At 39.4% G+C, this 26,345-nt stretch overlaps 1 protein-coding gene across 1 annotated transcript in view; it reads left to right on the forward strand.

Moving 5' to 3' along the window:
* MRTFA (myocardin related transcription factor A) overlaps positions 1-26,345 on the forward strand; it is a 198,584-nt gene that overhangs the window by 64,320 nt on the left and 107,919 nt on the right. Inside the window, exon 3 of the mRNA XM_047786180.1 lies at positions 10,398-10,659. Within this exon, the coding sequence (XP_047642136.1) occupies positions 10,398-10,659 (262 nt within the window). The remainder of the gene's footprint in view (positions 1-10,397; positions 10,660-26,345) is intronic.

The following is a 26,345-nucleotide window of genomic DNA, read 5'->3' on the forward strand; positions in this document are numbered from 1 at the left end:
AAAAGACAAGTAGAAGTCTGCATTTAAAAACTGGAAGGCATTTGGACACTGTAGAAGAGGGATTAGGAATCATAAGGAAAGCATATCTGTAGTGTTTGTGGGCATGAGTGTAGTTCAAGGAATGTAGTGAAGTCATCTTGCCAAAATAGTGCTTTAGATCTTAAGCAGCCTTTCCTTGGGGAGGGGGGAATTGGAGGCAGGAATTAAAAGGCAAATTGTCAAATTTCTCGTAAATGTTTGCGAGAAAATACTGCCTTATAGTTAAACTCTGTGCTTTTCAGAATAAATTTTCATAAGACCCTTTAAGAAAATAGCACAAAAACTAGCAATTTTTTTTTTATTTTTTAAGGGGGGCACCCGCAGCATATGGAGGTTCCCAGGACAGGGGTCACATCAGAGCTGTAGCCACCCCCTTGTACCACAGCTCATGGCAACACCAGATCCTTAACCCACTGACAGAGGCCAGGGATGGAACCTGCATCCTCATGGATACTAGTCGGGTTTGTTAACCGCTGAGCCACGATAGGAACTCTATGGACTAGCAGTTTTTATTCAGAGTGACTGTAGGTCACATATCATAAGTTTTCCTCAAAACACAAGATAACTGCAGTTGTTACTAGGGGGCCAAGCAGAATGGTACGTTGTATCAAACTCAGAAGTCAGCAGGCTAAGGTTAACAGTTTCTGCCTAGGATCTACTACTACACAGCTGCAAAACCATCTTTCAGAAACACAGATCAGATCATGTCACTCTGTTGCCCACCTCCCAGTGGCATCCAGTTTTTTATAGAACATACTTCTCCCCTCCTGCTCTGCTCTCTGCCCAGGCCGGTCTTTGAGTTCTGTGAGGATGCCAAGCTCATTCCCACCTTTGAACTTGTACATGCTGTTTCCTCTGCATGGCTGGCTGCTTCTTGTCAAATTCAGGTAGCGTCAGATGTGTAGTGGTTAGAGGCAGGGTTCTGAAACCTGACTGCCTGCGTTAAAGTTATTTTAACCTCTCCGTACCTTCGTTTCCTCAGCTGTAAAATAAAGGATGATATAAGTAAATGTCTCTTGGTGTTGTTAAGGTTGAATACACAGTAAGTGCCTCACATATAGTAAATGCTTATTAAGTGTTGGCTCTTATTTAAGTCTAAGCTCAGATATTGCCTCCTCAATGAGAGGCTTTTTTTTTTTTTGGGTCCTTTCTAGGGCTGCACTCATGGCATATGGAGGTTCCCAGGCTAGGGCTCTGATCTGAGCTGTTGCTGCCAGCGTACGCCAGAGCCGCAGCAACACGGGATCCGAGCCATGTCTGCAACCTACACCACAGCTCATGGCAATGCCAGATCCTTAACCCACTGAGGCCAGTGATCGAACCCGCAACCTCATGGTTCCTAGTCGGATTCGTTAATCACTGAGCCACGATGGGAACTCCATGAGAGGCATTTCATTAGCCATCCTGTACCCCCCCAAATACTTATAGTTATCTGAAATTATTTTATTGTATATTTATTTACTTTTATTTTTATGTCTCTTCCACTATAATGTAAGCTCCGTGAAAGCAGAGATATTTCCTGTCTGTTGCACTCCCAGTGCCTAGAATAATGCCTGATCAATGTATTTTTGTTGAGTGAATTAATGGAAGTCAAATCCACCCCAGAAGGTCTTAGGTGATATTAAGTCTGAATGGCAATTTGTGTCACTCGGTTAAGGGTATTCCCGTGTGTTACCCAACACCATTAGGTTATGTTCTAAGCTGTGAATATGTGGCAGGGGCTTGTAGAGATACTCCTATGGAAAAGACAATCCAGAGAAAAAGAGTTGAGCCTGGGCATAAAAATCATATTTTACTTTTCTTCATTCTAAGTGTTTTTATTTATTTCTCCTGCTTCCACCTGGTAAGTTCATGTCCTTTCATATGAGACCTTGAGCTTACTTGTGTCTTTAAGTTTGGGGACAGCTGGTTGCCCCTCAGCATTATAAAGTTACAGCTTTATTGAGCTTCTGAAATAGTGTGAGTAGAAAGTACTGATACGTAATTCGATACTCAGCTGTATATGATAATTTTAGGAGTCAGAGGGATAGTCTAAAGCCCAAAGTAGGCAATCTGAGACGAGGAATTCCTGAGTTATCAACAGACTCAGCTTTGATAGCAGTTTATCATTCCCTTATGTCTGTACCTCTGCCTTTTTTTTTCTCTCTTGCTGTTCCCCCCTCCCTTTTCTCTATTTTCTTTCTATTCATGTATTCCTTTTTGTTCCCATCCTTCTACTTCACGTCCATGTTTTCCTTCTCGTGTACATAATGGAAACTCAAATGACGTTTCTGTTACTTGGCTTTGACTCCTGCACCCAACATCCAAAGTCAAATATATTAGCCACTCAGATAGGAGTTCTCCTTTCTTCCCTGTTTCTATGAGCAGAATCACCTTCTAGCAATCTCTCTGGCTTAAAACCGTGGAGTCATCTTTGACCACCTCCCTTTCTTTACACCCCAGCAACCAAACACAAAAACATCCTACTCTGTCTCGTTCTTTCAACATTAACTCCACAAAGATTTGAGTTCCTGCTCTGTGCCAGGCATGACGCCATGTTGTGTGCAGGTAGTTCCCATCTTTGTACATTTACTACCCAAATTTAGGATCTCAGCAAGTTATACCTTGCCTGATGGAAGTAGCTTTTTTTTTTTTTTTGTCTTTTCTAGGGCCGCAGTCACAGCATATGGAGGTTCCCAGGCTAGGGGTCTAATTGGAGCTATAGCTGCCGGGTCTAATCAGAGCCATAGCAACGCCAGATCCTTAACCCACTGAGGGAGGCCAGGGAGCGAACCCTCAACCTCATGGTTCCTAGTGAGATTCGTTAACCACTGAGCCACGACAGGAACTCCGGAAGTAGCTTCTTAAATTTCCCCTCAACCTCATATTTCTTTTTCTAATCCAGTATTTTTTCCACTGCCAGATTATTTCTTCAAAACATGGCTGGATCATGTAGTTCCCTAGTTCCTAGAGGGAAACTCAGCTCACTGTTCTAGGCCCATCCCACATAACTTGTATTTGATTGCCTTTTAGAACATACTCCACACATCCTCACGACCATGTTTTTGTTCAAGCCGTTCTGTCTCCTGGAAGAATATAGGCTCCCTGAGGGCAGGAACTTTATTTCATTCACTGTAGTATCCCCCGGCACCCAGGACAGTGCCTGGAGTGTAGTAGGTACTCAGTAGATAGGTATTGAAAGAATGAATGAAAAATTAATCCTATCAGTGCTGCCCATTTTTCATGATTGTTCTCAAACCTTAATATTACCTCTGTTAGGAAGGCTTTTCTTATCATCTGTGTATTTCTATTTGAACTTAAATACTGACTTATGACAGACTCTTCCTCCCTCTTTTTTTCTGTAATAATGCTGACCTTGATTGTATATGTCATGTGGTTACTATGAGATTAATACAGTCAGTAAAGGAACAGATGTTTTATTGAGTTCTTGTTCTGTATCAAGTATAGAATCTCGGTACTTAAGTGAAAAGGACAATAGAATGGAATTCCTTTCCTCAATGAACTTAACTGCCTAATGGATCAGTCCATACTTATTCACTCATTCATTTTTTGCTTTTTAGGGCCACACCTGCAGCCTGTGGAAGTTTCCAGGCTAGGGGTCTAATTGAAGCTGCAGCTGCCAGCCTATACCACAGCTGTGGCAACGGAATCCGAGCCACATCTGCAACCTACACCACAGCTCATGACCACACCCAATCTTTAACCCACTGATTGAACCTGCATCCTCGTGGATACTAATCGGGTTCTTAACCCGCTGAGCCACAATGGGAATTCCAGATCAGTTGATTTTAATAGCAGTAAAATTAATCAGTGGGAGGCAAGCATGGGATCTTATGGACACATAGCCGTTGGAAGGGGATGGATGATAGGGAGAAGGGGTGTAGGATGGAGAAAGAGGAAGAGTTCTAGGCAGTCACAAGTAGAAAGCAGCACAACAGGTACCTGTGGTGGGAGTAGTGGGTACATAAAGTGGACAGTAGTGAGAAATGAAACAGGTACTCTGAAGGGCCTTGTACTGTTGCTGTTGAAGTGGCAGTGTTATAAACTTTTATCCCAATGTTTTGTTGGGATAAGAGGAAAAACTTGGATGTCTGATTTCCTCTATAGAATGATCAGGAGGAGCTAAAAACTTGACGTGAGCAAAAGCCATGGAGCTCTCTGAAAAAAATTTCTTGAGCAGTGAAGTTTTTGTTACTGGGAATGCCTTCATGCATGATTGATAGACTCTGTAAGCAGTTGCAACTTGAAAATAACTTTTTTCTTGAGAATTTGAAGGCATACTCTATTATCTCAGTTTCCAGTGTTGATATTAAGAAAACTGATGTCATTTATTGTATTTTGCAATTTTGTGGGTGAAGGATTTGGTCAGGGCTTAGCTTGAGGATTCTTTTGCTCTCTGGGAGGCTAGTCTTCTCTGGATCCCTCTGCTTTTCACTGTAGTCTTAAGATCTCTTTTTATGGTCTCTCCATCAGAGTAGTTGGATTTCTGGGAGTACAGGGCTCCCAGGGACCAAGGTAAAAGTTAAAGTCTAGACCCAGAACTGGCTCAGATTCAAAGAGAGACGTGTCAGAGAATTTGCAGCCGTCTTTAATCCGCTATGCCACTCTTCGTGTGTTTTTTCTGTTGTTTTGAAATAGATTTTATATTTTCCTATTTCTTGTACTCCTTGGTTATGGATGATTTCTAAGATGAAGAGGGAGCAAAAAGGCCTTTTCTTTGCCATCTCTAGAAAGCTGAGTAGTTTAAAAATATATTTTTTATTATAGTTGATTGACAGTGTTCTGTCAGTTTCTTCTGTACAACAAAGTGACCCAGTTATACATACGTATACATCCTTTTTCTCACAGTATCCAAGGCCGAGGAGTTTTTAAGACATTTGAAAATAATACGGGTGGTAGTAACAGAGATAAGGGCAACTAATTAGCCAAGGCTTGTTTTCCTCACTCTTTACTGTAGGTTCTAGGGCAGTACGTAGTCCATAGATAGCTCTTAGAAAATAACTCTTCTCAAAAATTTTTTTTGTGTCGTTTTATATGTATGTCTGCTTAGTCAGAGTTTTAAAGATTTTGGTTTATCAACTCTGTAGAAGATAAATTAAAAAAAAAAAAAAAAAGGAAGTTCCCATTGTGGCTTAGCAGTAATGGACCCGGCTAGTATCCATGAGGTTACAGGTTTGATCCCTGGCCTCACTCAGTGGGTTACAGATCCAGTGTTGCTGTGAGCCGTGGCGTAGGTTGCAGGTGTGGCTTGGATTGGGCATTGCTGTGGCTGTGGCGTAGGCGGGCAGCTGTAGCTCTGATTTGACCCCTTGTGTGGGAACTTCCATATGCTGCAGGTGTGGGCTTAAAAAGAAAAAAAATAAAAATAAAGGTAAAATTCTGTACAGCTAAAAAAAAAAAGTTCCTTAATTGATTAAAGGCATTTTTTTCTTTTTCATACAGAGAAATTTTTTTCAGAAGAACCATATCATTTGGTTGTATGAAACTCTTTGTCATGGGTCATAATAGAGATTTTTAAAATTTGAAAAGAAGTGTAAGAATTTAGCAAACATGCACCTATATAGAGTGTATAATGAATCTCCCTATACCTATGTTTGTATATAATTTTTTTGGAGTTATCAGCTGTCTGTCTAAGTGCTTCCATTTCTCTAACACATCTTGTGCTGCTGTTTCTAGTTGCATGTGCCACTCGGCCCCAGCAGAAGGCATGCAAACCCAAATGGGGGTGGGGTGGAGAGAGGATGAGGCAGAATCAGGCCAGCAGAAGAGGGAAACAGATGGGTTGTGGGAGCTGACCCTGCCCCCATGTTGTTTTCGTTCTGGCTGCTACTGATCACATGTGAATCAGCAGCCAAGAAATTGGAGTTGGTGATCCTGTGATGAAAAAAAAGAAAAAGTTTGATTTTGGACTTCACAAATCACACTTTGGAATTACAAATTTACAGCACCAACACATGACACAGAATTTTTCTTTGGGTTATTTTAATTATTTTTCTCCAGAGACATTTCAGAAAGTATTTTGAGATAGAAGTTAAATTTCTCTAAATTTAACATATAGATACATATAATCTGAGATAAATGTTATTCTCTTAGGTTTTCTTTTTCATGCAAGTTTTACAGTAAGTAAAATTTTAGAGGTGTTCAGGAACTAGTAGAAGAGGCTTAGTCCACGATGGCTATTCTCAGCATTTTTAAATCTTCTCTCTAGATTGTCAGAGTTTACTAGGACTTTTTTCCTGTGGGCTATTTAAAAATGAGTAGAAAGCAGTATGTTTGCTAGAGAAATAAATCTTCCCTATATATATGTATGTCATGCTAAATATTTTCTCTTTTTTTGGGTTCGTACTTAATAGATGACTTTTGTTTGGCTTCTTTTCCAAGGTCAGGATTAAGGAAGCCTTGCTTTATGTCTCACCACGTCTTCACTTTGTTCTATAGAAGAATCTTATTTTAAAAAATGTTTTTTTAAAAAACATTTTAAGAAGGCCAGCAAGCATACACCAGTATAGAGAGAATAATAGTATAACAAATTTCCACATACCCAATATTCAGCTTTAACAGTTACTAGTGTTCTGCCAGTCTTGTTTCATCTATTCCCCTGGCCCTTTACCATTTTTTATGGGAGAATTTTATTGTAGTACCATTTAATATTAGCATTTTGAAAGGATACTTTTGAAACTTTTGAAATCTTTAACAAATACTGCTGTAGCATATAATTTACCCAATAAAAATGTATGGCGAACTATATAGGTATGTAACATTTTTAAGTGACCTCTTCAAGCCATTAATGATCCTATGAATATGGAACTTAATCAGTTATTAAGCTATTAAATTCTGAATAAAACACTAAAATAGTTTTTCAAATCGCTTTTTCTTTCATTCCAGGACGTGATAGGCACAATTATGGTCCAAGTTACTACAGAATTTGATATTCCTATCTTTAATCTCTTAAAAATATATGAGTTCTAAGAAATACTACTTTTTAAACTTAATTTTCTCTTCATGCCTAGCTCTTGACTCGGATTGACTTTCTTGGAGGGGCCATATTCCGCAGTCTCACTCCCCCACTTTTGGCTGCCCTATGGCATATGGACTTACCGGGCCAGGGATCAGATTCCAGCCGCAGTTGCAACCTATGCCACAGCTGCAACATTGGATCCTTTAACCCACTGTGCTGGGCCAGGGATTGAACCTGTGTCCTGGTGCTGCACAGACACCACCAATCCATTGCACCACAGCAGCAACTCCTCCCCAGTTTATTTTTTTTAAATCTTATTTTAGAAGTACTGGTTATGGAAGTTCCCCTTGTGGCTAAGTGGCAGTGAGCCTGACTAGTATCCATGAGGATGTGGGTTCAGTCCCTGGCCTCGTTCAGCAGGTTAAGGATTTGGTGTTGCTGTGAGCTGTGGTGTAAGTCGCGGACACAGCTCAGATCCCATATTGCTGTGGCTAAGGCGTAGGCTGGTGGCTGCAGCTCTGATTTGATCCCTAGCCTGGGAACTTCCATATGCTGCAGGTGTGGCCCTAAAAAGCAAAAAAAAAAAGAAGTAGTAGTAGTAGTAGTACTGGTTATGCGCTTTAAGTATATATTGCAAATACAGACTCATGCAGTTTAACTTCATGCTTCATTGGAAAAGTCATGATATCATGTGATGGATGGATCTTTATTGTCTCTTGAGAGCAGTAACATAGGTGAATGTCAATTTTCTGAATCTTAGCAATAATAACAATTATCAAATTTAGAGTAATAGGAAGAAGCTTGTTCTGAATTACTGAAAAGTAAAGAGACATTTTAAAGAATAGACAGTTTATCCTTTCAAGCTCAGTGAACAATATGAGTTAGTTTAGTAAATTGTTCCTTTTTTTGGTCTTTTTAGGGCCATACCTTTGGCATATGGAGGATCCCAGGCTAGGGGTCAAATTGGAGCTGCAGCTGCTGGCCCATACCACAGCCACAGCAAGGCCAGAACTCCTCCATTGCCTATTAACAACTGTTTACTGAAAACATGTTACTGTATGTGAAGCTACTTTGCCTAGGTCTTAAGGCTGAAGTTTTCATACTGTTCTCCCGCTTTCCTTTAGGACTCATTTAAGAGTGTTTTTTGTTTTTTTTTTAAACTCCCATCTCTGTGCCATCATCCGTGTGCATGTGTGTGTGCATGTATGTGCACATGCTCATATGTTTCAAAGTGGGGACGAGTATTGAGGACTGCTCTCCTAAGGAGTTGGGGTCTCAAAGGAATGTTGACTATTATAAAATTGAAATTTTTAGTCTTAAAAAGGCTGCTGTTAAGGAAGCAGATGTTCTCTTTCAGGGTCAGTGGCAAAGAAAAGCCGGATAGATGAATTATGTACAACAGTTGTTTTTTCCCAGTACACACAGAGACATGCCTTAAATGATGGGAAAAAAATTCTTTGAAGGTTTGCTTCTGGATTTACTTCATAGACATTTGTTGTTTTATAATTCCTCCAATTGTTCAAACCCTTAAAAATTCTTTTCCCAAAGTTTGTCCATACTGCCTCTTAAGGCTATTGAGTTCCTAATGTATATTTTTTTCCTTTTAAACTTGCCTCACTAACATTCTTTCAGACTTTTTGGAGTAGAGAGTCCTTAATTAATATCTTTATTTTTCTTAACGTCAGCCCCCCCCTCCCCCGTATTAATGACTTTAATCTGGATCTTTTCCATTCCTTTGATATTTTATGAAGACCAACCAGAACTGCATTCAGATTTGGGCACACTGTAGTCTTACCTGAAGGTAGAATGTGATGGTCCTTTTAGTTTTCAGTGCCTTTCTGCATTTCATGGCTTTCTAATATTTTGTTGAAAATATTAGATTCCAAAAATTATATGTAACTCCTCACTGAAGTCTGCAGGAAACTCTTAGTTCCCCTGTTTAGATTAAGAATTATAGCTTTTTCATTATAAAAGCAATATGTGTTTTAGGAGCACATTTGGAAACTAAAGAAAGTAAAAATGTTCATAGTCCAAACAGAACCTGTTTTGTGTTTTGGTAAACCTCCTTATGTTTTTTTTTTTCCTGTGTGATATTTTTATATGAGTATGCATTTTTCTATCGTACTTTCCTTAAACTTAACTTTAGATAAACATTTTCCACATTTGAAATGCTTTGTAAAAATTATTTTTAATCATTCCACAGGATTTGGTGGATGAATAGAGTTTTAATTCACTTAACCATTAATTCCCATGTTGTTGAAAGGACTCTCATGTTATTTGTAGTCTTTGTCATATTTGAAGATTTTGTTCTTTCTTATGTTGCCATATGTTTTGTTTTGAATATCCCTTTCCTAGATACTGTGATTAAATGTTCAGGTAGGTTAAAATATTTGAGGTAAACAACAAAAACAGTATTTGAAAAGATACATGCACCCCAGTGTTCTTAGCAACATTATTTACAGTAGCCAAGATAAGAAAACTACCTAAGCATCCATCAACAGATGGATGGACAAAGAAAATGTCTCTCTCTCTCTCTCTCTCTCTCTCTCACACACACACACACACACACACACACACACGTACACACACAGGAATACTACTCAGCCATAAAAAAGAATGATACTTTGCCTTTTGCAGCAACATGGTTGGACTTGGAGGGCATTGTGCTAAGTGAAACAAGTCCGAAAGTAAAGACAAATACTGGACAGTATCACTTACATGTGGAATCTGAAAAATACAACAAACTAGTGAATATAACAAAAAAGAAGCAGACTCATAAGAAACAAACTAGTTACCATGGTAGGGGCAGTATGCAGGGGGAAGAGTGACGATTGAGTGTAAGATAGGCTTGAGGATGTATTGAAAAAGGGGTGTAGCTAATATTTTGTAGTAACTGTAAATGGAAAGTAACCTTTTAAAATTGTATGAAAATAAAAAATTTGATCTAATATCCATTATCCAACAAATATCTATATTTCTTTGTGGAATCCAGTGGCTTGAGAATTTTCTTAAAGAAATTTTCCCTCCTTCTAACTGATATAGTTGAGGATAGTATTGGACTTGAAATCTCATGCACTTTGTGAGTGTGGAATAGTAAATATTAGTTTAATAATAGTGCTAGCTTAGGAGTACCCTAGAGGCTCAGCGTGTAAAGGATCCAGCATTGTCACTGCTGTGGCCTGGATTCAGTCCCTGACCCTGGAACTTCTTCATGCTTCAGGTGTGGCTAAAAATAAATAAATAAATAAATAAATGAAGATGCTAGCTTACTTTACAAAAAGCTTTTTATAAGAATAGTGGTAGCCTGCCAATAATATAATTTATAATATCAGTATTCAATATGTACGCAATGGACTAGGCTCTTTTCCACATCCAAACTTGTTTCTTCTTCCGTTTCCAGGTTGCCATCACGAAAGCCAAGGTGGATTTCTCCAGCGTCGTGTGCCTGCCCCCTTCCGTCATTGCTGTGAATGGGCTGGACGGAGGAGGGGCTGGCGAAAATGATGATGAACCAGTGCTGGTGTCCCTGTCTGCGGCACCCAGCCCCCAGAGCGAAGCTGTTGCCAATGAACTGCAGGAGCTCTCCTTGCAGCCCGAGCTGACCCTAGGCCTCCACCCTGGCAGGAACCCCAATTTGCCTCCACTTAGTGAGCGGAAGAATGGTGAGTAGATATGGAATTATTCAGTTGCCTGATTTGAACCAAGGTCTTCATGTTTATAATGTCATAGATCCTTTTATTTTACATCTTTCAAAAGTTTCTTATAATCTTAGTATTTCTTTTCTTTTTTTTTGTCTTTTTGCCTTTTCTAGGGCCGATCCCGCGGCATATGGAGGTTCCCAGGCTAGGGGTCGAATCGGAGCTGTAGTCACTGGCCTACGACAGAGCCACAGCAACGTGGGATCCAAGCTGCGTCTGTGACCTACACCACAGCTCACGGCAACGCTGGATCCTTAACCCACTGAGCAAGGCCAGGGATCGAACCCGCAACCTCATGGTTCCTGGTCAGATTTGTTAACCACTGCACCACGATGGGAACTCCAGTATTTCTTATAAACTAGAGAAACAACAAGTATAGGTGGTCATTGTTAACCCAGCATTTCCTGCCTAGGTTATCATAATTGCTTTCTAATTTGTCTTCCTACTTCTTTGCTTCTCCCTCCCTTTTCTGTAAATTCATTAGTTCAGCAAATATTTATTATCACTGTATTATAAATTGTGCTAAGATTAGTGATTAAGTGGTAAACCAGCCTGTGTCGTTAGGAAACTTTCCCTATCCCATACCTTGTTGGAGTAATCTTCCAGAACTCCCTGGCAGAATACTTTTTCAGTGACTGCCTTATAGAATAAAAACAAAATAAGTTTCTGGATGTGTTTTATGAGGCTTTTCAGGACCTAGTTGCTTTCTGTTTTTTTTTTTTTTTTTTTTAAGCTTTTCTCATTATTCCTTTAGTCCTAGTCTTTGCTTTAACCTGTTTAACTGCTTTTAGTACAAACCATGTACTATTACTTCAGACTTTTGTTAATTAAAAAAAGTATACTTTGTCATGAAGTATTTAAGATTTTTAAAAGGTATAAAGAGTAATGCAGCAAATATCTATGTACCAATGTACCATACAACTCATGTACACTCCCTGAGTCTTCACCCACCCCAAGTGGTAACTGCTACCCTGAATTTGGTATTTCATTGCAAGTGTTTCTCTATTTTTTTTTTTTTTACTGTATGAATATATTCCTAAGCAATATATGTATCTCATTTTGTAAACTATATATATTTATATAATATATTAATTGGAGAAATAACTTTATTGTATAATAGTCTTTAACAACTTATATTTATTGTTGAATATTTATTTTCCCTGTGAGTTATTAACATTACTCTCTGATTTCTTCTAATCTAGTCTACGAATCACCATTTATTGAACAGTTCTACTTCTCCCTAGTGATCTTTAATGTCACTTTTATTTTGTTTCTCTGTGTGCAGGAGTTAGTTTTTGGGCTCTCTGTTCTGTTTCACTGGTCTTTCTATTCATCTCTGTGTCATATTACCTCATTTTAGTTGTTATTACTTACTAATTAGTTTTATCTGTTAGGACTGGGGCTCTCCTTGCCTTTTTCTTCTTCTAAGTTGTTTTGGCTAATATTGCCCTTTTAATTTTCCATAATTTTAGAATCAGCCTGTGAAGTTCTCCCCAAAAAATCTTTCCTCCAACATTTTATTATGAAAAATTTCAAACATATGATGAAGTAGAGGTTTTATTTTATTTATTTTTTTTGTGTGGAGGTACTAAGTTTATTTATTTATTTTATTTTTATTTTTGTCTTTTTGCCTTTTCTAGGGCTGCTCCTGCGGCATATGGAGGTTCCCAGGCTTGGGGTCTAATCAGACCTGTGGCTCCTGGCCTGCACCAGAGCCACAGCAGAAGTAGAGGTTTTAAAATAAACACCTTTATATCCACCACTTAGATTCTACCATTAACACTTTATAATATTTGCTTTATAATAGATCTGTCCATTCCTTTGTCCATCATCCACCTTATTTTTTTGAAGGCATTTTAAAGTAAATTGTAAGTACGGATACATTTCCGTTTTATTGCAGTATAGTATTGATACAGAATAACGCACAAATTGTAAGCATTGTGGCTGCTGAGTTATCGCAGAGTAAATACACCTGCATGTAATTACAACTTAATGAAGAAATAAAACATTTGCAGCACCCCAGAATCACCCCTTTTGCTTCTTCCTGATCCATAGCCCTTCTTCCTGCCCAGAGGAAACTGCTGTCCTGACTTTTAACACAATAGGTTAATTTTGCTTGATTCTAAACTTGATATAAATGGAGTCATGCTGTATGGTATCCTGTTGGTGGCTTCTTTTATGTTTTTGAAATTCATTTGTGTTGAATTGTGTGTGGCTATAGTTTATTTTCTGTTGCTATAATCTATCCATTTTATGAATGTAATTTGTCAGTTTTTACTTTTGATGGATATTTGGTTTGTTTTAGCTTGGGTCTATTCTGAATCATTCCGCTGTGAAATTCTTTTTTTTTTTTTTTTTTGGCTGCCCTGAGGCATAAGATGTTCACAGGCCAGGGGGCAGATCCCAGCCACAAACATGACCTAAGCTGCAACTGTAGCAATGCTGATCCTTAACCTACTGTGCCGAGCCAGGGATCGAACCCGCGTCCCAGAGCTCCAAAGACACTGCTGATCCCGTTGCACCACAGTGGGAACTACTGTGAAATTCTTGTACATGTCTTTGGGTGTACTTGTTGGGATTTTGATTTGAAACATCATTTATAGATTAATGGGGAGAATATACATTTTAAATATTGGGTCTTTCTGTCTGTGAGTTAGGTTTATCTCTCCAATTAAATAGGCCGTCTTTAGGAGCTCCTTTGTGGCACAGCAGGTTAAGGATCCACTTGTTGTGACTACAGCAGCTTGGGTCACTGCTGTAATGTGGGTTCAATTCCTGGCCCAGGAATTTCCACATGCCATGAGTGTGGCCAAAAATAAAATAAAATAGGCCTCCTTTAATATCTATCCACAGATTTTATAATTTTTTCCATAAAGGTCATGCACATAATTTACTAGGTTTATTCTCTAGTATCTTTTTTGGAGGTAGACACTGTAAGTAGTATATTTTTATAATTTTTTTCTTTTGGCCACAACATGCTGGAGTTCCCAGGCCAGGGACTGAATTCGCGCCACAGCAGTGATGTGAGCAGTAATGATGTCAGATGCTCAGCCTCGACCCTCAACCCTAGGCCACCGGGAAACTCCCTATAAAAAATTTTTTTTTTTTTTCCCACTGTACAGCAAGGGGGTCAGGTTATCCTTACATGTATACATTACAATTACATTTTCCCCCCAGCCTTTCTTCTGTTGTATAAAATATTTTTTTGACTGTTTTGATACGGAGGGATAGAAATGCCAAACCTTTGCAAAACTCCAATCACTTTTCTACAGCTCTGCTCTCTATTTGGGAACCCACCCTCACCTCTGCCCCCACCCTATGCCTTCTTGCCAACTCTCACTTGGTCCTTCGTGTTCTTTTCAGACATCGCTCCCTTTGAGAAGCCTGTCCTCACCCATGTTCAGTGTTAGGTGTCCTCTTTTGCTTTGCCCAATTGCCCTTTGTCATTATACTTCATCACTCTGTGTTGTAACTGGAATTCTCCACTCAGCACCATGACTGGGGCCTTTGAACTCTGAAATCAGACCTGTTACACTCCTCTCAGAACCCTTCAATGCCTTCCCATGGGGCATATGATGGAATAATAGTGCTTTTTTTTTTTTGTCTTTTTGCCATTTCTTGGGCCGCTCCCGAGGCATATGGAGGTTCCCAGGCTAGGTGTTGAATCGGAGCTGAAGCTGCTGGCCTTCACCAGGGCCACAGCAACGAGGGATCCGAGCCGCGTCTGCAACCTACACCACAGCTCCCGGCAACGCCGGATTGTTAACCCACCGAGCAAGGGGAGGGATCGAACCCGCAACCTCATGGTTCCTAGTCGGATTCGTTAACCACTGCGCCACGACAGGAACTCCAGTAGTTCTTATAACATGGTCCTAGTATCACTTCTGACCTCTGTTCCCCAGCTCACTCTACTCTGTTCCAGCCACATTGACTTTCTTGGTGTTCCTTGAACATATCGAGTATGCTCCTGCCCCAGGGCCTTGGTACTTGCCTTACTGTGGTACTGATGTTCCTACACAAGTGTCATTTTCTCTGGGAGGCTTTTCCTGACTATTTTATCTAAAATAGTACCTCCCATTACTCTCTGTCCTGCTTTGTTTTTCCTCTGAGTACTTCTCATCTCTGTGTGTGTTTGTACTGTGTGTGTATGTATATATGTTTATGGTCTGTATTTCATGAGGCCAGCAACTTTATTTTGTTCATGGTGTATATTCAACTCCTGGCTCCTAGTGGACACCCAGTGAATGTTTATTGAATAAATATGTGAATGATTTACTGAATAAATAGGTGAATGATTTACTTGATTCATCCACTAAGAAGTAAGAGCAGTGTTTTTACGTCTATAATGGGAAATGTAGTGGAAACTCAAGCATTTTTTGTTTTGGGAAATAGTGAACACTCAAGTTTTTTGGTATTTTTTTCCCATTTCTAATTTCTACACTTTCCCTCCAAGACAGCAGAAAGTTCCGCTTATTTATGTGCTAAGGGGAAAGAGTCAGTCCAGAGGGAAGAGCTGAAATTGGGAAAGGAGAGAGGATAACTGATGGAGCAAGGTTCCTGGGAGATGCCAAAAGATGGAATCCAAAGATAGTGGCTCTGCCTTGAGCAGGAGTAAGGACCAGCATTCCTCTGGGTAGGAGGAATGACAGTGAAGGTGAGGACAGATAGCAGACAGACAACACAACTCTCCTCTCTTGGGCAGGAAGTGGAGACAATTGGTGCCGACAGCTGTGATGGTCTCAGTGGAACAGAGGGCAGCTGTTGCTCTTGAGGCAGAGATGGTGGTGTATCTTCAGCCTTTCCCTCTCAGCTCTTTGGCATAGAAATCAACTGAATTATTTTCCCATTTTGAACAACAGCGGCTCTCTAACCTTCCCTTTGTTGTCAAGCTCCTGAAAGAGCAGTTTTCAGTCACCGTGTTTTACTTTCCCAAATTCCAAAGACTTTATTGCATCCTCACTTCTGTCCCTTCCTCTCTTCAGAAACCGCCACTGCTTTTGGGTCGTAGATTGGATAGGAACTCTAGTCGGTTTGACCCCTCTGTAACATTTAACCTAACCACCCCTCTGACCTGGACCTTCCCTCTGCTGCTGTCTGTGACCCTACTCTTTACTGGCTTTACTTGGTCTTTCCAGCCAGTCCCATTTCTGCTCAGATCTTTTGCTCTCTTTGTCTAATCACCTCTTTAAGTTTGTTACACCCCAGGGTTCAGCTCTAGGATTTCCTTACTTCTTACTCTGTATCTTTACCTTGAATGGTTTTCTCCAGAACTCTGGCTCTAACCACCATTATATGCTGCTGATGCCCTGTTACATCTCCAGGGCAAGTCTCTGCCCTGAGCTCCAGACTCATTTGCTGGCTGTCTCTTGAACCCCTGCCCTGGGTGTGCCACAGACTCAGAGCTAAACTCATCAGCTTACTGTGTTCCTGCTGAATTCTTTCTTCATTGTAGGAATTGCCACCATCTTCTACCCACATGTTCACACCAGGGGGTTGCTTTGCTTTGTTTTCTTTCTGAATGAAAACCTTAAGAATTTTGTTTTATAATCAGCTAAAGTGTAGGAAAAAAGAAAATAAAAATTCCTCATAATTATGCAGTTCAGTTATAGTCAGTGGCAGTATTTAATATATTTTCTCTCAGTTTTTATTTTTGTTTACTTTTGTTCAAAATTCATTTACTTTTATGCATCTTTACTTTGTATAAATTATTTTCATGAGATTTGCTTTATCATTCAGTTGTTTTAAAAAACATTTTTTTCTCTGCTTGATATTTGTTTTTGTTTAAATTTTACTGGAGTATAGTTGACTTACAATATATTGATTTCAGATATACAGCGAAGTGACTCAGTTATCTATATACATATATCCATTCTTTTTCAGTCTGCTTGATATTTGAATAGTGTATGAATGACATTTAGCCAGTCTCATGTGAGACTCTTACCTTTTTATTTTTTTATGTTATAAATAATACTGCAGTAAACACCTTGGTGCAGGTGATTGTAGGACAAGCTCCCAGAAGCAGATGAAAAGATAAGGACATAAAGAACACTTTGTCCTTCTGATTGCAAAAGTAGCATGTTTGGGTATGAAGTTTTCTATTTATTTATTTTTTTAATTTTGTTTTTTTAGGGCCATACTCACAGCATATGGAGGTTCCCAGGCTAGGGGTTGAATCAGAGCTGTAGCTGCTGGCCTACACCACAGCCACAGCAACACCAGATCTGAGCTGCATCTGTGACCTATACCACAGCTCACGTCAACGCTGGATCCTTAACCCTCTCAGCAAGGCCAGGGATCAAACCTGCAACCTCATGGTTCCTAGTTGGATTTGTTTCTGCTGTGCATGACAGGAATGCCGGAAGTTTTTAATTTTTAAAAATCATTATTTCCAAATTGTCCTCCAGAAAGATTATGCTATTTTTGGAAGTAATTTTTTGCTCCATCTCCTTTCTGTCTCCTCTGTGTTTCCTCCCAGCCATCAGTCACCAATTTTTGTAGATTCTGCAATGCTTATATCTACTGAATTCATCCTTTTCTTGCCATCTTTACAGCTGCCACTTAGTTCAGATTCTTAGTAATGTCATACATGGATTTCTGCTAGGATGGCCTTCTAACTGGTCTCTCTTTGTTTCTAATCTTGTCCCTCTGTTCACTGGGATGACTGAGGTTGCTGCTCTCCTGCTTGAAATCAATTAGTGGTTCCCCATTTCCTCCCCTTAGACTCTACATCTTGGCAAACCTTCAGAGCCAGCTCTGCCCTGCCCCTCATCTCACAGAAAAAGATTTGGAATTTCCCATAAGAGATACACTTTCACATCTCAGTTCCACTTCATGTCCCCTTTTTTCCCTTTTTTCTTTTTGGCTGTACCCATAACATGTAGAAGTTTCCAGGACAGGGATTGAACCCACGTCACAGCAACCTGAGCCACTGCAGTGACAATGCTGGATCCTTAACCCACTGCACCGCAGGGGAATTCTCAGGTCCTGTTTTTTCTTCCTGGAATGACCTTGCTTCTCCTCTTCTGGGTAACATTTCTGTGTAGTCAAGAAGCAGAGGTAGGTGCTGCTTCTTGTAGTACTTCTTCCTCAGATTCCAACTTAGGTTAGGGGTTTGTTTATAATGATCACATTTGACTAGATGAGAAGCTTTGTGAAATCAGGGATTGTGTCTGTCTTATTTATTGTGGTATCCTTAGTGCTGAGCCAAAAACTTTAGTGTGCTAATGAATCAGCAAGGGTGCTTGTTAAATGCAGATTCTGATTCTGTAGATCTGGTGAGGCCTGAGATTCTGCATCTCTAACCAGCATCTAGGTGATTGCTGGTGCTGTTGGTCAGCATTTTGATAGCAAGATCTTAAGAGTATAGTGTTTGATAAATGCTTGTTGAATGTATGTGCAAATGAATGAATGGTGAAAGAACTATTAATTCACTGAAACATTTATTTCTTACATTTAGGCAATTAAGAAAAGAGTGATCATTGACTCTTTCTGGACAGAAAAGAAAAAACTTGAAAAGAAAAAAATTAAACAATTCATGGTTTAGATTATTTGAAACTAAGACTTTCTGTGTCCATCCCTGTGTAGGTGAAGTATTTTGTGGAGTAATTCTTTTATTCTCTTAATTAGTGGTAAAACATTTAGACCAGAAGTTTTAAGTAACTTTTTTTTAAAGTTGAAGATCTCTGTACATTAGAGATTTTATTTATAAGTCCAGTGTGTAAAACAGCTGCTCTGGTTGAATGAAATCTGAATGGAGACGCCAGAACCCCCCTTACTTGGCATCCTGCCTCTTAGGCTGCTCTCGAAAGAGCACAAGTTGAAAACTTCTGATTTAGATCATCTATCTTAGTTGGAGCTGTGTTTGAGCCAACCTCTATGGTTGCTAGAATGGTTTCCTAACTGCCAGGAGCCCTCATTAATTGTGCACATGCTTATAAGAGAATATGGATACTTGAAACTAACAGACAGATGGAACGGCGTATACAACATAATGATTGCATTTTGATAGGAGAAAATAAACCCCCAGATTGAAATTGTATTCAATATTGGAAAGGAAACCGTGGTGAAATACTGGTATTAGAACAACGCTGAAGGGGAGGACAGTGACTTAACAAAGAAATAATCTATAAAGGAGTTCCCATGGTGGCACAGGGGAAGCGATCCAACTAGGAACGATGAGGTTGTGGGTTTGATCCCTGGCCTCGCTCAGTGGGTTAACGATCCAGCGTTGCCATGAGCTGTGGTGTAGGTTGCAGATGTGGCTTGGATCTGGCGTGGCTGTGGTGTAGGCCAGCAGCTATAGCTCTGATTAGACCCCTAGCCTGAGAGCCTCCATATGCTGTGAGTGTGGCCCTAAAAAGCAAAAAAAAAAAAAATTGTATAAGAAGTTTGATGATTACAGAAAAATACCTTATATGGTGGAATGTATGTCAATGGCCAGAAATATTAATTGCTTAGCAGAAATCCTTAAAATAGCTGTCAAAATCAGATTCTGTTATAAGGAGAAAATGGAAATTATTGATAAAGAAAACTAGGAAGCTGTATCCCTGGTGAAACTTCATACTGTCTTCTTTTTTTTATTCCATCCAGCAGCCATCAGGTGAATGTCTAGACAGGGGCAGTACTGTTAGTATCTAGTTGCAGTGCTTTCCTGCCCATAATTGGCTTTTCTCTTTGTGCACCTGAATGGTGCTTCTTTCTGTCACAAAAAGAAGGCTGTATGTACTGCTAAAAAAAAAAAAAAAAAAAGATTCATCATTATAGTTTACACTGGGTATGCTTTGTATGCTTAATTTGTAGGAAAGTAAAGGTAAGAGAGAAATGGAAAATCCTTTTTTTACATGTATAATGATTTTTATTTTTTCCATTATAGCTGGTTTACAGTGTTCTGTCAATTTTCTACTGTACAGCATGGCGACCCAGTTACACATACATGTGTGCATTCTTTTTCCTCACATTAGAGGATTATGAAATTGGAAGGTTTGGCGTTCTAGAACAAAATGAATTCTAGGGTTAGAGGAAGTGCTTTTTCATGAATGGTATACGGTGTGTTGAAAAGGTGGAGTGATTGACTTCTCAGATCTCTTTCATTTCGAAGCATATCTTATGGAAATTCATTGATTTAGCAAAGGTCCTTACAGGGCAGCAAGCAGTGAAGGTCCTGATGTCTGTTTCCCAAACGGAAAAAGTTGAAACCCTATTGAGAGGAAATGCTTTTGGTTAACCCAGCCTTTATTGGCTTAATTGGAAAAAACTGGAAGGGGTGTTTCAAAGTGTATGTTAAAATATTACTTCGCTGTTTTCTCCTAGGCTAAGCACTTAGGTCTGAAAGACAGAATTGATATACCTGCGGGTCCTGTCCAGCCTGGGCTTGGAGAAGCCTGGAAAAACCTCTCTGATGATCTAACCCCATCTCCTTTGGCTTCAGCTGCAGGAGTTCTGGCACATATTGAATGAATGTGTCATAATGGAAAATTTAAGTTTTACTTTGCTTCTTCCTTTAATGGCGCAGTGCTCTTTTGGCTATCTTTTCTCTACATATCCACCCCTTCTTTATACTGACTGATAAAAATCTTTCAAGAATGAATGAGTTTCAGAACTGGCTGAGACTGCGTAAGGCCTATTTCCAGGAGCCTCTAGGATAGGAACTGAAATACCATTTGCTCCTTTTTTGCATTGCTAATATATTGCATTTCAGTTACCGTATAGGCTTTTGTGGGCAAGCCTGGGAATTTTGCCATAGTTCATATTTCATGGCTTTTGTGTGAAAGTACATTCCATATTCCAAATGATCAAATTACAAATGAGCTTTTTGGAATATAACCCATTTATAAGTTGGGGACTTGTCTCTATCCTAAGAGGTATGCCTGTTGAAGTTTGGGGATTACGGATTTAAGACACAGTGAATAGTGATTACTTGGGATGCATTATTCAGAAGGCATTACATAGATAAATGAATGGATGACAAGCTTATAAATGTTTCTAAGAGAAAGCTGGCATTTTGGGGATTATACTCGTGACCTTTTATCCTTGATTTTAAAAATTTTATTTCAGGACAGTCATTTGTACCTTCCTACGATTCTGTTACTGTTCACTGATGTGACCGGTATGGAAATTATTATTCAGATATTTTTATAAAGTGCATACCAGTAAATGAGACACTGAGAAAGATATTTAAAGGTGTAAAGAAAAATAAGTTGGACCACAGCTACTAGTTTTGCCTACAAACTAAATTTGGGGCTAGTCATCTACTCTAAGGGGGATAGTTTTTAGGGTTGAATACCAGGTAAATTTTTTGGAAATGGTGAGATTTACCTTCCCTTTTTCCTGCTTGGTCCCCCAGCAACCCCCCCCCCCGCCCCCCATAGCTATCCTTCACTTCTTGTGTTCTAGTTAACACATCCATGCTTGGTTATTAAAGCTGATGAGAACTTTGGATGACTTGAATTTTTGCATTTTGCTTTCTTATTATTGAGAAAGAGCCTTTTCCCAATCCATCCAGGACTGAGTAAATAAAAACTTGAAATGTCACCTACAAGAAATTACTTTTGTCTACACTTGTAGGAACTTTTATTTCTGAATCACAGATTGTTCATGATCCAGCAGATATGAATATAGAGAACGGTGGGACAGAACATTTGAAATTAGATCTGCACAGCTGAAAGAGCTTCTTATACTAATCACCCCCCTTGGTATTAGATTGGCGAGAGATATTTTACTATTCATGACTTTTTGTGTGTGTGGGAGGAGGCAGATAATAACATATACATGGAAAATACATAAATCCTGATAGTTTACATAAAGCAAAGAGCTGTGTAACCACCTCTCAGCTCAACAGCGGCTCATTGTGAGCCCCAAGGAACCTCCCATATGCTCCTTTCTGATCGCAGCACCATCTCTTCTTAGGAGTAACCATTATTACAACTTACCGTCAATCATTTGCTTTAACTACTGTGTATTTATTTCTAAACAATACGGTTTAGGCAAAGTTTATGTGAGTGGAATAATTCTGTATTCTTCTTAATGGCCAGTGTACGTGCTGTTCATTTATATGTATGGCTTTAGTTTAAAAAAAAAATCCGGTTGGGGATCTAGCGTTGCTGTGGCTGTGGTGTAGGCTGGCAGCTGTAGCTCTGATTAGACCCTTAGCCTGGGAACCTCCATGTGCTATGGGTGCAGCCCTAAAAAGCAAAAATAAATAAATAAATAAATAAAATCCATTCTTCTGGTGAACATTTGGATTGTTTCCAGGGTTAGGCTATAACTGTTGTTGCGAATGTTTTTTGTGCATCCTGGTGCATGAGTGTGTGTATATATGTGTATATATATGTGTGTGTGTGTGTATACACACACACACACACACATACATACGTACATACATAGGACTGGAAGTTCCTATAATATATAGTAACATAAAATTACTAGGTAATACTAAAAACTCTGTTCCAAAGTGGATGTACCAGTTTATATATCCCCCAGCAGTATATGAAAGTTCCCACTGCTCCATATGCATGCCAACAGTTGTATTTGTTAGATTTTTAATACTTAGTGCTCTGCTGGTTATGTGAAGATATCTTATGATGTTCTTGATTTTCATTTTATTGGGTTTTTTTTGTTTGTTTGTTTTTTGTCTTTTTAGGGCCGTACCCGAGGCATATGGAGGTTCCCAGGCTAGGGGTCTAACCAGAGCTGCAGCTGTCGGCCTACACCACAGCCACAGCAACACAGGATCCGAGTCAAGTCTGTGACCTACACCACAGCTCATGGCAACGCAGATCCTTAACCCACTGAGTGAGGCCAGGGATCGAACCCGCAACCTCATGGTTCCTAATTGAATCTGTTAACCACTGAGCCAAGACGGGAACTCCCTCATTTTATTGTTTTCTAATGAGATTAAATATCTCTTCTTATATGTATTGACCATTTGGATTTCTTTTGTGAAATGCCTGGTGACATTTTTTTGTCTTTTTTTCCCTACCATATTGTTGTTTTTCTTATTAACTACTAGGAGTTCTTTGATATATTCTGAATGCTAATTGGTTGTTGCTTACATGTGTTACAGATATCTTCTCCCACTCTATGATTTAACTTTATCATTCTCTTTATGGTATCTTTTAATTAAGAATTTCTAAGTTTAAAGTAATTGGTTTATGAGTTTTATAGTTACCTTTGTATTTTAATTTTTTTGCATGGGAATAATGTAAGGCCCAACTTAATTATTTTCCAAATGAGTTCTTATTTATTGAAGATAATCTTTTCCACTGATCAGCAGAGCTGCCTGTTTTGCATATCAAGGAGTTACCCACGTTTGAATGTCTTTCTGAACTCATTATTTCCATTGGTCTGTCTGTGCTTTTGCACTGCATCTCAGTCTTCATTATGATACCTGTACTTGGTCCTTTTAAATGGGAGCAGTCAGTCCTCCCATCTTTTCCCAAGTGTCTCTTTCTTGGCTTATTCTTGGCCCTTTGCATTTCCACATGAATTTTAAAGTCATTGTGGAATTTTGATTGGAATTGCATTAAATCTATAAACTAGTTTGGAGAGAAGGAACATCTTTTGAATATTGTACCACGAATGTGGTATTTCTCTCCTTTTATGTAGATTTTTTTTTTTTTTTTTGCCATTTTTTGGGCCGATCCTGCAGCATATGGAGATTCCCAGGTTAGGGGTCCAGTCGGAGCTGTAGCCGCCGGCCTACACCAGAGCCACAGCAACACGGGATCCGAGCCACGTCTGTGACCTACACCACAGCTCACGGCAACGCCGGATCGTTAACCCACTGAGCAAGGGCAGGGATGGAACCCGCAACCTCATGGTTCCTAGTCGGATTCGTTAACCACTGCGCCACGACAGGAACTCCTATGTAGATTTTCTTAATGTCCCAATGAGGTTTTATAATTTTCTATGTGGTGGTTTTTACACGTATTTCGTTGCATTTATTTTTAGAGATTTTGTACATTTTGATGCTATTGTGGTGTGGTATCTTTAAATTTTCTTTCATTTTCTAACTTGTTGTTGGTCCCAAATATTCTCTGGAAGAAATAACAGATACAGTTTATAATTGTCTGTTATGTGCTATGCTGGCTGGGATGGGAAGAATTATGTAAAGAGAAGTAAACAGGAGAGAATGGGAGTGAAAAGGACACACTCCTTTTCCTTTCATAGGTTTTTTTCTCCTTTGTGTAAAACTTAGGAAGTACTCATTTGTTTTCCACATGTGTAGCCAGTGGAAGAAAGGGCAGATAATGTATTTTTTTCTTGCAAGGGTACACTGTATCCTTTCATGCTTTGGTGTTGCACAGGCAGCACCAATTAACTGCTGGGAGAAGTAAAGATTTTGAGTGGGCAGTTTCTGATCCAAATTACATTATTTTCTTGGGGAAGGGGGAAAGGGTTTGCTGCTTATGTTCCTTAGGAAGCCTGGATGTCAAGGATTTTCTTGATTAGGTCTTCAAGCCAATGTGAAAATGCCCAAATCTTAAGCATGTCATTTCATCGAGTTATTCCGTTTATAATTTGATTTAGAGAATTTCGTAACCTATTTCATTTTAGTACTTAGAGATAATCAACTTCCCATTCTCATGTGTGCACCAAATGTGCTAGTTCCTGGAGAACAGATAACCAGCGAGAATCTCCGTCTTAATCACACACACACATATACATCCCCTGTCTCCTGGAGAAAATTCCTATTAGTGCACGGTTTATTTCCCTCCAGTCTTCTTTCCAAATGTATGTTTCAAAAATAACTGAGCTAATAATATAGAGCGTCCTTTTTTTCACTTAGATTGTAGTTTAAGATTTTTCAGTCATTGAAATATTTTGAATGTGTGTAAAACTTCCATTCTGTGCGGTCATTTATTTAATTGCCCCACTGATTGGACATTTGAATCATTTTCTGTTTTTCACACTTATGCTAATATTCGGATGAAATTTTTTTTTCTTATTTTTTTAGGGCTGCACCCACAGCCTGGAGGTTCCCAGGCTAGGGGTCGAATCGGAACTGTATCTGCTGGCCTGTGCCACAGCCACAGCAATGCCAGATCCAAACCAAGTCTGTGACCTATACCACCGTTCACAGCAGTGCCGGATCCTTAACCCACTGAGCGAGGCCAGGGATCAAACCTGTGTCCTCATGGATACTAGTCAGATTCGTTTCTGCTGAGCCATGGCAGGAACTCCTGGATAAAATTTTAAAGTCTTTTCTGCATTTTAGCTTATTTTCTTAGAAGTGAAAATATTGGCTTAAAGAATTTGTCCATTTTATTGTTGAAAAAAATTTATTCTGTGACTGTTGAACACCATTTGTATAGTAAGTATTGGAGAGGCAGGAACAAGACATAAGAGATTCTCATTGTCAAGGAGTTTATGGTTAGTATAAGAGAGGAAGATTAAACAGTTATACAAACCAATCCATAGTAACATGTTTTGGTAAGTGCTTAGGGGGAACAAAGTACAAAATGTTATATAGAATAGCAGATCTAATCAGGATGGTTCTAGTTTGGGGGGGTGGGGGGGGGGCGTTGGTCAGTAAAGGCCTTTTTGAGGAAATGACAATTAGACTGAGAGGCAAAGTACAGGTAGTGGTTGGCCAAATAAAGCAAAGAGGGCACAGCCTGGAGGTGGAGTGGAGTGTTGACTAGGACAGTTCAGGGTTAACTAGGGAGAACTTGGCACTGAAGAACTAAAAGAACACCATTCAGTGGCGAGAGAGAGAGACAGTGATATGAAACCCTTTGTAGGTCTTGTTAACAGTTGAAGTTCTGGGAAATGCATTGTCCCCATTCTGTCCCCAAGTGGCCTACCAGTTTACACTTCTGTCAGCCCTGTTAGAGTGCCCGGTTCACTTAGGAGCACTGATAGCCTTATTTGTAAAAGACATTTGCATTAGTTGAAGTGTTTTCATGTCAGTTTGTGTTTCGTTGATAGTTAGTGAGGAATAGTCTTTCTCCAAGTGTTTATAGTTGTTTCATCATTTCTGACCATTCAGCTCATTTCCTTTCTCACTAAAACGTAATTTTTTAAGGTTCTTCCACAAGTATTCCAGTAACAGACTGGGAACTACTTGTCGGGAATTTATAGAAGAGTTTCTTACATGTCTGTCTCTCCTCTCTGGATAAGGGTCTGGATTAGGTCAAGATTGGGTTTCTTTTGGCTGTGTTACTTTATGATTCATGACTGTACAGATCTGTGGAGTTGGGAATTCTAAAAGAAGCTGTTAAACTCTGGTGACTTTTTTTTCAAAGACCCAGCTCACATCATCCTTCCCCTGAGAAGCAATCCAAATTTCTCATAACTTGAACTAATTGCTGCTGCTTTTACATTTGCTTATCTCCTTGTTTGTATTCTTATTTAGCACATTACTTTTTCTTTTTTAATTGTTGGTTAGAGATTTTCTACTCTACTCCATCATGAGACCCTTGAGGGCAGAGGCATTGGCAGTCTGATTCATCCTTGGCTTTGTGCGTACACTGACGTTTGGCACTGCATAATGACACTATTTCAGACGTATTGTGTGGGTGAGTTGGCTGTTTATATTTATGGCTGTCATGGTCCTTAACACTTACTCTCTTTTGAAAAGTTAGCTGCACCTGTAGCCTCCATCTGTCCTGAGGCTGAAGAATAGCATACCTATGATAATGTGTGAGCTT

Source organism: Phacochoerus africanus, chromosome 7 (assembly GCF_016906955.1).
Source record: "Phacochoerus africanus isolate WHEZ1 chromosome 7, ROS_Pafr_v1, whole genome shotgun sequence".
NCBI lineage: Eukaryota > Metazoa > Chordata > Mammalia > Artiodactyla > Suidae > Phacochoerus > Phacochoerus africanus.